We start from the raw sequence: 17,620 nt of genomic DNA on the forward strand, positions 1-17,620 counted from the left end.
ATGGCAGATATATCACTTTAAACACAAATATATTTAGGAGTGTCAATAGTGTTTTAGATTCGTTACTATTAATGCCTGGCTATCAGGTTCTAAAATGTATATTTATGGCTTTAAAAACAAAATTTCTAAGAATGTTCTGAAGGTGAAAATGACAAAATTGAACCTACTGGGAGCATGATGCTACTACAGTGAGGTAAAAGTTCCTGGAAGGTCCAAACTGGGCTAGATGTTTGTCCAGGATCCCATGAAGCAGCATAACTAAAAGAAGAATCTGAATCACAACAAAGGGGATTCAGGAAAATGAGATGGGGCATCAGGATGAACAAAAGTGTAGGATGCTGATTAAAGACATCAGCAGTCAACATGTAGAATTAAATGGACCAAAATAGAGAATGATATGAGGGGAGAGTCTTGTTTCTTTGAAGGCTCAAGTGCATGATGAAGAGACTAGTCCAGCTGTTTGAAATGCCTCTCCTACTAAGGCAGGGCAAGGAGAGAGATATTATGGTTCGTCTTAAGGAAAGCTAAAACATACTTCAGAAAGGAAACTAGGTAAATATCCAAAAGTTAATATTGCAAGAAGTCAATTGACCAAAGGATTAACTTGCAAAGAGGCCAATTCACCAAGGATTCTAAATTTACCAATTTATCCAAAACTTGCTTTTAGGAGAATCTTCCATGCATGTGAACTTATAACCTAAACATATTCTTTTTTGGAATATATTTTTCAATGATGATACTAAATGCTAAGCCATTTTCATAAGTTTTAGCTTTTAACAAATTGAACATTCTTTAAAATGCTAGGGTTACAATCATAAGAATGTATTCAATGATTTAGATTTTGGCAAATTAATTTCCTATGACTTGATTTTCTACAAATTGATCAAGAGTCTTCCAGAGAACATTTAATGTGAAACTCAAAATTTTCCTAAATATTGTTTCTCTGTTTCCATACTTTCTCCTTCATGTCTCCCATCATCAGATAGCTTTGTTGGCTTTGGGAGCAGGATCTTCTGTGCTATCTCCATCTGACTGACAGAGTGTGTGTTCTGGTGAGAGTTTTCCCTGAAGGGTCCAAGCTGTCTGGGTATAATGAGAAACAAAGGAATGCACTGATGGGAAAAAGAAGCAGAGAGAAATAGAAGTTCTGTGGTTTGAATGTCTGTGTCCTTCCCAAATTCATATGTTGAAATCCTAATGCCTCATATGATGATATACAGAGGTGGGGACTTTGGGAGATGCTCAGGTTATAGGGATAGGAGCCTCAAGAATAGAATTAATGCTCTTATAAAAAAGACTCCACAGAGGTTCTTAGCCCTCTCCCACCATGGAGGACACAGCAAGAAGGAGTCATCTCTGAATCAGAAATCAAGCTATTACCAAACACCATATCTGCTGATGCCTTGATCTTGGGACTTCCAGACTCTAATGAGAAATAAATTTCTGTTGTTTGTAAGCCACCCCGTCTGTGGTATTTTTTTTTTTTTGTGGCAGCCAGAACAGACTATAAGATAAGGGGTCATCAATTTTATGACTCCTGATGAATCAAGGAATAGCATTTCCATCATGCAATAGAGTTGACCACAGGGATATGGTAGAACTTTTTGATCAACACTTTATAGTAACTTTTCACAAGAGAGACTATCTTGTACATCTTTCCCTGAGGGATATAGATCCCCTAAATCTGTTATTATTGTTGTTGTTATTTTATATATTAGTGTTTTGCAATAGAACCTATTGTGATGTCTGTTAAAAAATGCAATGTCCAGGCCTTATCCCAGACCTACCCAATAAGGATCTCTGGGTGGTAAACCCAAGAATATACACTTTTAATAAATTTTTCACATGATTCTTACATGGTTTGATAATTAAAGGACCCCAACTCTATATACTGACCAGCAACTAAGGACATGGCAGCATTGGACCGTAAAGGGAGGCAGGGAAGTAGAGGGGCCAATCATCCTTTCTGTTTGTGGCACAGTGTCATAGATATTCAGCTTGAGTGGGCCTAAATAAAGTAATCAAAGAGAGAAGACATTAGCTACCAGTATGCTAGTAGTGACAGTAAAGCACTCAAAGATTACTCAAAACACTGCTGGGGAACCACCTACGGATGGGGCTGTCCACCAGGAGCCATAAAGTTCTGATAAAGAGTTCATCTGAATCCTCAGCTTCATATTCTAATTGGATATTAATTAGGAGGCCTAGAATGCCATGTCAGAACCAGAAAAACAGCTTCTGCTCATCAGAGTCAGCAAAGCCTAATTATCCTTAACTTTGAATCATCTGGAATGCTAAAAACAGATCCTAGTCTTCCAGTGAATGGCTACAGATCTTTGTTCAATACACCACAAAATTCTTGGGGATAACATTAGGTAGACACTAGGTTCTTCTGGTGAATGTAAATAAAAGGGGTTAGAAAGCCCAGCAACCCCAAGAGAAGTAAAATTTATGTACTTTTTATTATATCCCCAAAGAAGCCTCTGTTCTCTGGACAGGTACTAAAAGACCACAGAATTCTATAGTTTTAAGAGGTACCAGAATATTCACAACTTCTGTAACAGCACAGCTGAATAAGTGAAAACATACTGCACAACTTATCCTTGCCCTTATTTCCTTGAAATGGGCTAAACTTGATTTCACAACTGGCTTGTTCTAAGGAAGCTTAGAGCCCCCTCTAAAGTTCGAGTTATCAAAGAAGGGATGAAGGGAACTAACACTTTATCAAGGGAAGTGCTTACTCTGTATTATGCATGATACTATTTGCTTTATGTATCTCTAATAATCTTTATGACAACCTTGCAAGAGAGTATAATTAACTCCATTTTACAGATGAGGAAATTAAGCCTCAGACAGATGAAATAATTTCCTTAAAGCCCCATAGTCTGAATTTGAACCAGGATAGTCTAATTCTAAAAGCCATGTTTCTAGGCAAAGTGGGTTAAACCCACTCCATTGTCTCACCCTTTTTTTCCCACTACACAACATTTTCTCTCAATAGCCTGTCTTCTAATTTGCTTCTAACTTGCTTACCTTGTTCCCCTTTGAATCAAAGGAATTTCAAATTATGTGCTTTATCCTACCTTGCACCTGAAATTTCTTGGAGAACATTCTTCTGCTGAACACTCCTTAAACCCTTCTCCTCCCTTGGCTTCTGTGATACCACTCTTTTCCACACTTTTGCCTTCCCTCTCCCTTTCTCAATAATTTTTCTTCTTAGTTATCTTCACTGTATCGCCTCCTCAGCTAACATCTTAAGTGTTAGTACCCCCTACGGTTCCATCCTCAATTCTTCTTTTCAGATTTTGTATTTCTTTCTGAACAATCTTATACTTTCATGACTTCAGATGACACTAATGATTCCGGGATCTCTCCTTTCAGAGACAACTTTCCATAGTCTAAAACCATGTCCAGGTGGCTGATCACTATGATTTGTCTAATACATACAAAACTAAACTAATTTCCTCACATTCTGCTTACTTCTGATGCCTACAGTGCTGTTGACTGTAATCATTGTTCAAGAGAGAGTCCTTAATCTCCCTCCAATCCTCTCCCAGTCTCACCTGAGCATCCACATACTCACAAAATCCACATTCTTAAATATCTCTTCAATCTGTCACATTGCCTTCATCCCCATATACTACTGTCCAAGCTGAACAACTTACCTTCCTGTACCTGGACTGCTACAAAAGCGTCCTATCTGGTTTCTCTGCCTCAAATCTCACTCACCCTGGGGAAGCCTTTCTCCATGGGGGGAAAGACTTAAACTTCTATTAAATACTTTTTTATGTTTCCCATAAAAAAAAAAGTTTCTCATCACATATAAAGAGGTTCATATGCATATAAAATCCCTTGTTATCAAGGCCCTGCTTATATTTCCAGTCTTATCTCCCATCATCATCTCTTTTACTTATTACAGACCTAACTATAGACCTGGGGTGTCTTTAGATTGATTTAGAGGGATTCTATCATTATTTGAAAATGTGCATATCCCATGTTCTAAAACTTTCACTCTATGTATGTTAGAGCAGTTGTTCTCAAAATTGGTGTGTATCTAAATTATCTGGAGAGTTAATAAAGAACTCAGATTTGGCAAGCTGTTTAAAGGATAGGGCTGGCTGGGGATGCCTGGGTGGCTCAGTGGTTGAGCATCTATCTGCCTTTGGCTCAGAATGTGATCCTGGGGCCTGGGGTCTGGGATTGAGTCCTACATCAAGCTCCTTGTAGGAAGCTTGCTTTTCCTGCTTCCTGTGTCTCTGCCCTTCTCCCTGTGTTTCTCATTAATAAATAAATGAAATCCTTAAAAAAAAAAAAAAAAAGGGATAAGCCTAGCCTTTGTATTTTTATGAAGTTCCCTACATGATTCTGTTACCTTAGGAAAGTTTAAGGACCACTGCCCTAACCCAAGGGCTGGTATAGCCTGAAGACCAAATCCAGTCCCAGTCTGTTTTTGTAAGCCAACATTTGTTAGAATAAAATCCTATCTATTTATTTAGATATTGTCTATGGCTCCTTTCACACTACAACAGCAGCATCAAATAGTTGCAACAGAGATCATATGGCCTGCAAAGTTGAGAGTATTAATTACCTAGCTCTCTACAGAAAAGTTAGCCAATTCTGGAGGAATACTTTATATCAGGAGACATGTATAAGTATGTTCCCTGTGGCAATGTTTGTCACAGTGAGATTTTGAAAATTCCTCATAGGGGAATAAATAAATAAGTTAATTAATTAATAAAGATATATAGATAGAAGAATACTATGTAGCAAATAAAATTTACCAGATCTTTATGTATTATAACATGGACAGAATAAAAAGAATGATATGTACAATGTGATGTTTTTACATGCATTTTTAGACATATCTGCAGGAAGGTATTTAAAAATAGATTGGAATGATGTATACCAAATCCATGATCATACTTGCCTATAAAGGGAAAGAGACAGGAAGAGGAACAAAAGGGTTCTCAACTCTATTCACTGTTTTCATTAAAATATTTGAAATAAAAAAGTGACAAAAATTAAAAATTTGTTAATACTAGAATATATTGTTTGCCATATTATCCTTTGTGGGTTTTATTTTATTCAAAATTAAAACCACAAATAACCTAAAATATTCAATTATAGGGAAAAGGAATTGAACATTCATAATCCAATAAAATATAATGTAGCTCTTAAAAATATACATGAAGAAAATATAACACAAGAAATTATTGGTTTAATTGTCCATGATTAGTACAGGACACAAAATTGTCCATGAAATAGGGTTAAAATTATATATATATCTTTTAAAGTGCTGTCCTTATTTGTACCTTTCTTGGGGTTTGTTTATTTATTGGTTTGTAATTTTTAATATATTTGCATGCAAAACTTTAAAAAAAGAGTCAGCAGTAAATATGTTTGACTTAATATTTATCTTTGTCTTTATTTTTTAAATAATATTAAATGAATATATATAACTTTAAAATGAAATGGTACTGGGGCTCCAGGATCACAAGGTCTTGGGATGGAGCCCCCCCCCATTAAGTCACGCTCCCTGCTCAGTGAGAGTCTGCTTCTCCCTTTCCCTCTGCCCTTCCTCCTCACCCTTACTTGAATTCTCTAAATCTTAAAAAATAAGTGAAATAGTACTCATTGAAAGTGCCTTTGTGTGGCCAATAGAGCTAATTGCATAACAGATATTCATTCTACCCTTCTTCCTACTACTATGCTCAGTAAAACACTAAATATTCCAGCCTTTCTTGCAGATACAGGAGGCCATATGATAGAGTTCTTTTTTTAAGATTTTATTTATTTATTCATGAAGAGACACACAGAGAGGGACAGAGACATAGGCAGAGGGAGAAGCAGGCTCCCCATGGGGGGCCGGATGTGAGACTCCATCTCAGTGCCTCAGTACCTCAGGATCAAGACCTGATCCCAAAGGCAGATGCTCAACCACTGAGCCACCCAGGTGCCCATATTATGCAGTTCTAAGCAATGAGATATAAGGGGAGACTCTGGGTACAGCAGTGTTAGAAAATGCTTTGAAAGAAAGCAAATTTGACTGGCCTTCACCTTTGTTTGCCCTTTGCCCTTCACCTACTTCTTTCTATGAAAAAGAAAGTGAAGCAGTCATCTTGTGAGCATTAGCCACTCATTAAAGGATGGCAGAGTGGAAAGTCAAGTCCGGAGCCTGGAGGAGCCACTGTGCCAACCCCAACAAGGATAAAGAATCAGTAAAATTACAAGTAGTGTTTGAATTCATATTCTATCACTCCCAAGAAGTTCAAAATCTTTCTCTAATTATCAACCTTAATAGAAAGTCAAAACTGTCTGCATTCCATAAAGAGTATGCATCTGAATTTCATAAATATTGTTTTTATATAAAGAATAAGGCTTAGTATACTATCTTCTGTCCTTGAATAAAACATTTCATCACTGGATATAGGATCCTTGGATCCCAATGTTTTTTGTTTGGTAGTTGGCGACTTCCACCACCAGCTCCTAGGCTAGATTCCTAATCCCTGCTGTTTATGCAGACTCCTCCCGATTCCCCTGTGTAAGAAAAACCAGATACTCATACATGCATCTGCCTAGAGAATAAAGAGAACCAGTTCCTTAAGAGCCTGAACTTTCATTATCTTTCCTTTCTGCTTGGTACATGACCCTGCTCTTAGTTTTTCTAACGTTTCTTTAGTCCTTTACTGAAGAGAAATAGAATTCTCTGCCTCCAGATCTAAACCTCTTAGAGAACCACATTTTTTTCAAGAATAACAAAAATTCATAAAAAGAAAGAATTTTGTCAACATGAGTATGTTACAGTCTGAGGTAGCTGTGAGGAAACCAATCAAATGCTTCTTATGTATGCTATAAAGTATCATACCATGTCACACCAGCACTTGCTGCTATTCTCCAAAGGCTGGTGATACCCAATTTTTTGAGCTAGCACTGAGGATGAGTTATCAAGCAACTGAGAATCAGAATATTTTATGTTCTGTAGGTAGTATTTTATATTTTATATTTTATAGGTAGAACTAAAATTATATCCATAGTTAAAGAAAGACAAGGCCTAAAATAACCCTTGCAGTGATTTCTAAGTACCACAAGATGGGGATATAACTCCATGATTTTTCCTGACTTGGCAAGCCAGAAATAAATTTCTGAGTTGAAAATGACAGAGGTGTACAAAATAGGTTATTTCTCTCCTGATTTATGATTTTAAAAAAAGATATTTTTATGTATTTTTCACTAAAGGTCTGCAGTTATTCAATGAGCAATCTCTGTAGCACTCCGGTCCTCAGGACCTCTGTGAATATAGCAGTTAAGTGCTCTACATAAAACACGTTAAAAAACATGTTATTTCTGGTAAGTAGTATAGAAGGGCTGTTGGCATAGCACAGTATAGTCAAATGGGCATGGGTTTTTTTAGAGAAACAGAATCGATTTCCACATTTCCAGACTGTGATTCTGAGCAAATCACTTAATTGTTTTAAGCTTAGTGTCAAATGTGTTAAAGGAAATAATATTAATTTTAGCTCATGGGGTTGTGTAGTTCTGCCAGTTTAGCAGAGTATTATATTTATATTTTCATATAAAGTACCCTTGATTTTTATAAGATTTCCATGTTTTTCTAGATATTCTTGAAATAAAAATTCAGTGTGAGTTCTAAAGAAAAGGCTATTTCCAAGCATACTCTAAATCCACCATAAGTCATGTTTTATGTCTCCTCCACATTTTAAAAAACAAACGTTTAAATGAATTAAAAACAAATAAATGTGCTTTGTAAAGTACAAAACATATAAATTTAAGTAACTTATCAGGAGGAAAGGGCAGCCCAAAGAAAATTAGGTAAATCAGCCAATAAGGGTTTCGTTTTGTTTTTTTTTCATGTGATAGGGTAATTTTATAGGTTCTCTGTTGGATTTTATACATTATGTGTATGTGTGTGTGAATGTGAATATGTGTGTGTATATCTATACATGTGTATATGTATATTCCAGAGGAAATAGAATGGAAATGTTTTTAATAGGTATGATATATATTTCTGTGTTTAATAGGCTCTTTTAGGTTGCAGGAAGTAGAAACATTTTCCACCTGGACTGACTATTGAGATTTGAGATTCTTTTTCTTCCATTTTTTTTTTCCATTTTGTTTGTACCTGCAACCCTGCCCAGCTTTATAAGGGGGAGATTAAGTTGAAGGATCTGCTATAGGATTCCTTACTTCCTAGAAACAGTTCCACTGAACAAAATATTTTATTTGGAATTTTCAACAGTCTTTAAACTTTTTTGGGGAACCTATCTAAAAAAGAAATACATAATTTCTTTCCTTCAATTATTCTTTTAGTTAAACCAGTCTTTACTCACCACTGGCATTTGTTCATAGACACGGATAGAAGACAATCTATCTACAACAAAACAAATATGAACAATTAATATTTTATCACTTTTGGGGCAGCCCCAGTGGTGCAGCAGTTTAGCGCTGCCTGCAGCCCAGGGCGTGATCCTGGAGACCCTGGATGGAGTCCCACATCAGGCTCTCTGTATGATGCCTGCTTCTCCCTCTGCCTGTGTCTCTGCCTCTCTCTCTCTCTCTGACTCTATGAATAAATAAATAAAATAGAAATCTTAAAAAAATATTTTATCACTTTTAACTCAATTTATAAAACATATACATAGTTGCTTTGGTACCTGAAGGATTTCCAGGGATTTTTTCCATTTTCTCTTCTAGAGAAACAATTTGCTTTTCTAGTTGTTCATTCAGTTCCAGTTGTGTCTCATAACGAACTTTCCATTCACCACCTGAGTGAAAAGTAGGGGGATGGGAGAAAATCATCTTGTCACCTCTCATTTATTTACAACATTAATCAGCTCAATCTTACTGCACTTGACTTTGTTAGCAATATAGATGAACTAGAATGAACTAATTTTTAAGCATGCATTTATTTCTCTATTAGATAGGATCTTTGAGATTGCAGACAGTAAATTCAGTCAGATTACCACACAGCCAGACCTCACTAAGACTATTGAGATTCCTGGTCTTCTCACTTCCTATTCCCTTTATCCTTCAGTTCCTCACATACCCTTACACAGAATTTTATTAGAGGGACTATTAGGAACATGTTTCTTTCCTTGTAACCTGAAATATCCATACATAACAGCCTAAATAGTTCTAGCCTCCATCTAATGTCATATTCTTTTTTTTCCCTTTGCAAACAAATTCTGAAGTCTGTTTTACAATTACCACTTACAGGTTTGTTACATATAAAATACACAATGCTTTACATATATTAACTAATTATTCCTCATTTGAAAAAACTTCGTTACCTATTTTACAGATGAGGAAACCAAGGCTCAGGCATGTCAAATAATATTCTTAAGGTGACAAAGCCAATAAATGGGGAAACTGGGGCTTCAGCCCAGTTTTATCTGACTTGAATGTGTATCCTCTTAACCGCTGTGCTAAAACATGCAGTTTGCCTATTCAGTCATCTTCTCTTATCCTTAAACAGGTTTCTTTCACCAAACCCCTTTGGTTATTAAGACCAAAACATTTGTCTTATTGTTATAGGAGGGGAGGAGCATACAGCCTAGAACTAAAACATCTTTGGTCAGCTTCAAGGCCCAAAGCTATTTTCTTTTCTTTTTCTTTCTTTTTTTTTTTTTTTTAATCTTTAATTTTTATTTATTTATGATAGTCACACACACAGAGAGAGAGAGAGAGAGAGAGAGAGGTAGAGACACAGGCAGAGGGAGAAACAGGCTCCATGCACCGGGAGCCTGACATGGGACTAGATCCCAGGTCTCCAGGATTGCGCCCTGGGCCAAAGGCAGGCGCTAAACCGCTGTGCCACCCAGGGATCCCCTTTTTTTTGAATCTTGAAAGTACACTTTATAGAGAGAAAAATGATGGCTTGCTTCTAAACCTTAATACTCTTTATATATATGAGGCAATTTCAGCTCCATCATAGCTGACAAGAAAAATCTAAGTAGGAAGAATATAAGCATATACTACCAGCCTCAACCTTCTAACCTGGCCACATGTCTCCCATACCCCCTCATTTCTAGCAAATAGTGTTCCAAAAACAGAAGCAGGAACCCTCTCCCAAATTGAGGTTGAAAGTTATTAATCCAAATGCTTCCAGGAACGAGAAGGAAAGAGGAATCTGAGAGACTGAACATTTATCCAAAAGATATCACTGAGTTCAAATAGATGGAATTACCTGTATAACTGGCTAGGTAAAGTCTCTCTCTGTAATTGGACCTCTTTCCCCACCATGGAAATGGGGGCTTCAGATCAAAATCAGAACAGTTACCAAAAAATTAAGAATGTAATTCATTTTTAGCACATCTCACTATAGTTTGGAAATGTTTACCTCCACTTTAAAATATTGATTTAGAGATCCTCAAATATAGGTAAGCCAAATAGTATACTATCATGTATTAATGTTAATAAGTGCAAGGCCCTGGAGGTAATGATGTCAATATTCATGTTCCCCAGTGTGATGAACTGACCTCAAATGTACACCTTCAAATGTACATAGATGGCTCCGGATTGTAGAAGACAAAGAAATGGACTATTCTTGAATTACAGGAGAAAATTTTAAATGGGGAAAAATAGTCTTATGGTCTTGTAGGGTCACATTGTGACTTCCATGGCCCCTTGACACTTTTGCTACTATGCTGGTATAAAGACAAATATAGTTCAGCCTGGATCATATTCATTTTTTTCTTCTGATTTTAAAATAAAATATCTCATTGGCCTCTAGAAGTATCATCAAGGGCCCTTCATAATGTGCCCACTATGCCTAATGGATGAGTCAGCTGGGGCAGATATGAAAGAGAGCTTGATTAATTCTAGGTCAGATTAATAAAGAGTACAAACTAATCTGTTCAGAGCAAAGAATACTCTGTTCTTAAGCTATCTAGCCATGAGTGATCATTGAGACTGATTTCCAGAGTTAATCTGAAATATCTTTGTTTGGTATTTTTGCAGCTAGTTCATATCAAAATCTAATCTGTCCTCCCTGTATTAATTATTGCCTCATTGCCAAAGTTGATGTGACAATGCATTCAGTGCTGTTTTGATCTTGCTATGAGGAGAAAGATACATAAAACAGGAGAATCTATTTTAGAAAAATCTTAACCTGCATAAACTAAATGGACCCAACTGATTGGTTGCTGCTGTTGAACTGACAGGAAAATACAAACAGAGCTATCAAACAGTTAAATAATTAACATTGATCTGTTCCAGTCTATTATGTTTCAAATTCTAGCAAGATAATGTATACATTATTAACAATTCATTGATTAATAATTAAAATTCAACTGCATAAAGACTACATAAATTACCAAAACCTGCAGCCATAACTGATTTACATGGCTAATACCAAAGTGTGTTAGAATTTCTGATTCCCCAACAAGTGAATGGAGGCCCACAAAACTGGAGATTAACAAAATTGTTTTCTTTTCACAAAACAGCATTGGCTCCCACAAATCACATGAACTTTCTACTTATCAAGTATTTCTTTTTTCTAAAAGAGAACCACACTGATTATTTATTTCTCTACCACATTTTGTTCCGTGATAACACAAAAGTATCAAAAGTATTAATTCTTTATCCATCTTTAAAATGTTTAAGCTACGTTCCCAATTGGGAGTAAGAGTGGCAGTTAATAATGGCAAGTTTTTTTAATAGTCTTGATACTAAGGGAATTTAAGAGACATTTGAAACACCTGAATGAGAGATATGGTGCTATCTTTGAGATAGCCACAACATGCTTGAAACCAAAAAAGATGATCCCTGATCTTCAGCACAATAGCAGCCAATCTATAAAGCCCAACAATACACTTATCATAAACCATTATTTAAAATACAGATTACAAGGATAAAAATTTGGCAGAAACATTTGTGTCTCTTGGTGGAAAAAATACCCAAAGCAATACTTCCATGAACCATTGCTCCTTCAGTAACTCTAAAAACAAACAAACAAAAGCATCACTCTTTTTAAAAGATTTGTTTATTTATTTTTAGAGAGAGAGTGTGTGTGAGCATGAGGGTATGAGGGGAGGGGCAGAGGGATCTTGGCTAGGATCAGTACAACAGTCAGCAAAACCAAATAAAAAATTGAAACGTTTTATAAGTTTGATTTATGGCCAATTTTATGAATTGACCTTGGAAGAGGACACTCATAAAGTAAGAGAAAACTAAATTATGGTGTGTCTAGGTAGCTCAGTCAGTTAAGCATCTTGCTGTGGGCTCAGGTCATGATCACAGGGTTCTGGGATCAAGCCCCAAGTTGGGCTCCCAGCTCAACAGGGAGTCTGCTTCTCGCTCTTTCTCTGCCCTTCCCTGTGCTTATGTGCTCTCTCTCCCTCTCTCTCTCTGTCAAACAAATAAATAAAATCTCTAAAACAATTAAATTAGATAGAGCCCTATCTTTTAGATATGTTTTTTTGTTGTTTTTTGTTTCGTTTTTTTTTTTGCCTTAGACAGATAGCAGTGTTAACAAAAACAAAGCCCTATTAAGCAACAATGCTAAATAATACATTTTAAAGTGTTTAAAAGGACACAGTTGAATTGATTGAAACTTGACTCTATTTAGACTTTAATAATTCAGTCATGTTTGTGTTGATCATTGCATTTATAACAGTGATGAAGTTATGTTAATTTGCAAAGTCTGTAAAATAAGAAAATGTTAATAAGGAAAGGAAAAAGCCTAATATATGGCACTATACTGGGCACTAGAGATACAAAAATAAGATAGATACAGTCTATCATTTTATTCCAGGGTTTCTTTCTAGTGTAAAATCTCTTACTTTGAATAAGGTGAGAATTCTGGTTGAACTGTTATTACTGCCTTATAATCACAAGTCTTCTGCTATCCTTCATACAGGTTCTGAATATTTCTAATCAAGGCTTTTGTCAGATATTTTATAGTTTGGGCTGAAATTGGGAGTACAATCATTTAAAAACCCTATTTTTGAACTGGTTAGTGCTGGGTTTTTTTCTTACATAAACATTTCTTCCATTACTGCATCCAACCATTCATAATTCTTTACTAATATAGTATAGTAGTTTTTCAATTGCTCTCTGGAAAATTCTGGATATCAAATTATAAAAACTAAAAATTATAATAATTTTATCTCTTCCTAATAGCTACAACTCTTATGTCTATTTCAAATTTTATTGCTTAATGGAAACTTTCAAAAATATTAAATTTTAATGGTAGCATCTGGCATGTCTGTTTTGTTTTCTTCCCCCCAGGGGTAGTGATACCTCTAATGTTTCATTACTAAATATTAGGCCATTTTAAGATAAACAGAAGTATTCCTCTGTTTTAAAAAAAAAGACAAATTGAAGTTTATCAAAACATATTTTTAGCATTTACTGAGATGAATTAGAAAACTATTTGATCTGTTAACATATTACTCAATAGCCAAAGGGGCTTAGGGATAGAAACCATCCTATAAATGAAGATTAAAAAGAGCTCAAAGGAGAGTTCCCAGATGGAGATGTAAATTTGTGTGTTGTCATTACACAGACAGGATTTAGCAGCATCTGATCAAAGATCACCTAAGTAATGAGTGCATGTATCAAAGAAAAGTCAGAGCACTGAGCCCTTGGGCACTCCCAAGTTTTCAGAAATCATAAAGGTGAAGAGAAATAAGGAATGGCCAGTAGGTACAAAGAAAACTGAGAATATGGAGTCCCAGGAGCCAAGTGAGCAAAGGGTTTCAAAGATAAGGGTGACCCATTGTATCAGTGCTAAGTCAAGTGAGATGAGGACAAGAGTTGACACTGGATTTAGCAAATTGGAAATCACTAGTCATCTTGACAAGAGCAGTTTTGGTTGATTCGAGGTAAAACTTCTGTTCAAGAGAGAACAAAACTATCGTGGCTGTGCTGGGCAAATCTAGCCCATTTCTAATCCTAGATGAACAAGAGCCTCAGAGCCTCAGAGCCCAGAGCCTCAGTAAATCAAGTTTCTCTTCTCTAGATGAAAAAATATTGAGAAGCAAACTTGAGCATAAGAGGTTGAACAAGTAGAGGCTGAGTGTGGACTTTGATGCCAGAATGCCTACATTCAAATGCAGATCTATCACTCACCACTTCTGTAGCCTTGAGAGAGATTTAGAATCCATGAGTCTCAGTTTTTCATCTATAAAATGGGGTAATAATATGGTTTTCAAAGGGTGGCTTCAATTTTTAAAATACACTTAAAGCTCTAGCCACTACTAATTCTCACTTTTTAAAAAGTCATCTGAACGTGTTCTTTCCTCTTCTTTATCTTGTCACTGAACTTTAAGATGAATTTCAGATTTTATTAAAACATAAACCACTTCTGTGCTCACTTTGGTAGCACATATACTAAAACATAAACTATTTTTTCTGCACAGAGTTTCCTATGAACCTTAAAGGCCAGTATGGGAATGTGAAGCCCCTTGAAGTTGTATTTGCCATTTAGCCTAAAAATTAATACAGTTAATAAGCCAGATAGACTAAACAAGTATAAACATGTAAGAGTGGAAATAGAAACCACTCTTTTGAAGAGTTCTGCTGTACACAGAGCAGTGAAAGATGACAGAAGAGGAAATGTGGGGCCAAAGGAGCTTTTTCATGTTTTTTCAACAAAATAAACCCAGCCCATTTATATGCTGAGGACAATTGCTGGAGTGATGTCCTTGGTAGGTGAGAGTAGATAGGATCTATCACATACGTGGAGGAGTCCCTTAGATAAGAATATGCAGGAGAACAGGAAAGAAGGAAGAGGATATACAAAGATGCATGTAAGTGGGTAGCTTTCTTGGTAGAAACAAGTGGAAATCTTCTCATTGCTTCTCTTTCTGTTTGAAGGTAAGCTCTTAGCTGATAGTGAGATGGGGAGAAAGGTGATAGAGATTTGGGGAGAGTAGCTATGAAAGGATCATCTAAACAAATGTACCCAGAGTCGCCACTTGTGCACGTATTTCTTCTATGATATTAAAAAGTAATAAATTCATTTCAGAACTCCTTTAATATTGTTCCATTGGCTTCAGGATCAATACGAATTCATTAGCATTATATTAAAGACTACTCGTAATTTGTCTTCATAAGCGTTAATCTCATCTCCTGATATATTCACAGGACAATCTATATGCCATTTTCATCAATTACTTAAGAGTTCTCCTCAAATGGCACTATGTTTAATGCTCCCTGTGACAGACTATATTTTCCAAAGATGACTGAAATTACATACCCCATCTCTATGTTCTTCTGTACTATGAACTTGATAAGTAGAGTTTCCTACTACATCCCCTTGAATCTGTGACTGTTTTTGACCAATAGAATATAGTGGAATTGATGTTGTACCAGTTCTGGGAGTAGCCCTTAACCGGCCTGGCAGTTTCTGTCACTTGTGCCTTTTTGAATGCTTGCTGTTGGGAAACATCCTCTTGGAACCCAGGCACCATTCTGTGAGAAGCAAAAGCTACAAAAGCCATGAGTAGGTATTTCTGATAGGCAGTACCTTGCTGGGCTCCCAGCCAACAGCAAGTATGAGATACTAGCCATGTGAGTCAACTGGGAATGCCCAGCCCAATTGAACCTTCAGATAACTAAGCTCCAGACATCTGACTGTAATACATGAGACCCCAATTGCTAACCTCCCAGGTTGTCAAGCCCCTAAGTTATAAGGTGGTTTGCTATGCAGCAGTAGATAACCAGAACTGTTCAGTGCTGATGTGGTAAATAGTAGTTGTCAAAGCGTGATCACGTAGGTACGTGATCTGGGATGAAATGATATGCTATATGATCTTAGCAAGCTATTTAAATTTCTAAATTCCATGTTTCCATAAATAAGGTTAATAACAATCACCTCACCTGACATAGTTACTGGCCTTAGTTAAAGAAAGGGTATGTGTTTCTGACCCCTCCACCTCAGGGTTTAGCTTTGGCCCTGAGGAAAGAACTCTATCATTTTACCTTTTCTTTTTATACCCACATACCAGTTCCGCTCCAAGAGAAGATAATAAGTGATAATAAGATTTGTTAGGCTTACATTTTACTAGTGGGCATGGTTATTGCATTGCATGCATATTTGTGAGTTTGACTTGTTTTGTCTGTAACTGGTTAGATGAGAAAATCCCAGCTAGTCTCGCCAATTCAACTGTTTGGTAAGTGCACTGACAGTCTCTCCTGACAAAGCCAGTTATATATTCCAGTATAAATGTGGAGACATAGGAAGCTACTCCAGATGTGGGACAGAGTAGTGTTCTCCATTCAAGCCTTAAAAAGAGCCTTGGGAACTAAGAATAGCAGCATTTTATTTATCATATGGTTACTAATTCTGTTTGTTTCATGGCTTCCCCAATAGAAGAGGAGAGAGGTGTAAATGGGTTTAAGAACCAAAGTCCACCCCCATAACCCTAATAAACTCCTACTGTTCTTTAGCATTCATTTCAAGCCCTGTCTTCTCTGGAAAAGTTGTCTATGTTTTTATCCAAGTTGTGTTAGGTTCCCTTAACTGAGTTTCTATTTCTCCTTTTGCAGAACTTAATTCCTTTCTGAGAATTGCATTTTGGTTTGATACTTTCTCCCAATAGTAAACCTCTTCAGAATAGGGAAGAGAAAGGTTTTCCATTTCAAGTGTTGACATATGGCAGGGTCTCAATATTTGTGGAATGAATTAATCTTATACATTATAAATTTTACAGATATATGGGTATGTGGGTGTGTGGATGCATGTGTATGCACACAACACTCACCCCCTGCCCTTCACCATTCTTACAACACAAATAGCCAAAACCTAGATAAAGATTTTAAAGTTATAGCCAAATCCACAGAAGTTAAGATATGAGGGGTATTACTTGAGTCACACAGAAAATTTGTGACATTTTATTATTTACCAAAAACAATCATGTATTGGTGTCATGTAACAAAGGTTTTCCTAATTGATGAACACTTTGAACTTGAAAGTAGACAAATGATTATAGAGTAACAGGTTTGACACTGAAATATTAGTTTTAAAAGCCTCGATAACAAATTATTATTAATGCTGCCAAAAAGCAGTACTGAGACCTGGTACTATTATTTCCTACGTCTAATTTAATGCACTATAGGTATCTTGGTAAACTAAACAATAATTATACAAGAGTCATATATAAAAATATTTACTTCATCATCAGTATTGAGTTTGGCTTCCAGTTCTGCTATCTTGTGTCTTATTTCAAGCATTGATAGTTGCACTATATCCCTATTATTAAAAATATCTTGTTAATTATGATCCAGTATAATATGAAAATAACACAAAGTAACACACCACTACTTTAGGAACAATTTATTGTGAAACATCACTTATTGAAGGCATGGTTGAGAATCAGAAATCAAGCAAGTGGGGGATTCTGATAACCAAGTTCCACAAGGACCGTAATATGTACTAAAGCTCAGAGGCTCCTAGGTAACCATTAGTCACCTTTACTCTTAAATGATCCCAAGAAGGGGATCCCTGGGTGGCGCAGCGGTTTGGCGCCTGCCTTTGGCCCAGGGCGCGATCCTGGAGACCTGGGATCGAATCCCACGTCGGGCTCCCGGTGCATGGAGCCTGCTTGCCCCTCTGCCTGTGTCTCTGCCTCTCTCTCTGCGTGTGACTATCATAAAT

The 17,620-nt window shown here is 36.4% G+C and overlaps 1 protein-coding gene across 1 annotated transcript in view; it reads right to left on the bottom strand.

Annotated features, from left to right (window-relative positions):
* CCDC169 (coiled-coil domain containing 169) overlaps positions 1 to 15,434 on the bottom strand; it is a 39,478-nt gene extending 24,044 nt beyond the window's left edge. Inside the window, 5 exon segments of the mRNA XM_025996596.2 lie at positions 8,349 to 8,389; positions 8,673 to 8,783; positions 11,916 to 11,956; positions 14,337 to 14,450; positions 15,334 to 15,434. Coding sequence (XP_025852381.2) covers positions 8,349 to 8,389; positions 8,673 to 8,783; positions 11,916 to 11,956; positions 14,337 to 14,450; positions 15,334 to 15,434 — 408 coding nt within the window.
* Positions 15,435 to 17,620: the final 2,186 nt, after the last annotated feature.

The sequence above is a fragment of the Vulpes vulpes genome, chromosome 9, assembly GCF_048418805.1.
Source record: "Vulpes vulpes isolate BD-2025 chromosome 9, VulVul3, whole genome shotgun sequence".
Classification (NCBI taxonomy): Eukaryota; Metazoa; Chordata; class Mammalia; order Carnivora; family Canidae; genus Vulpes; species Vulpes vulpes.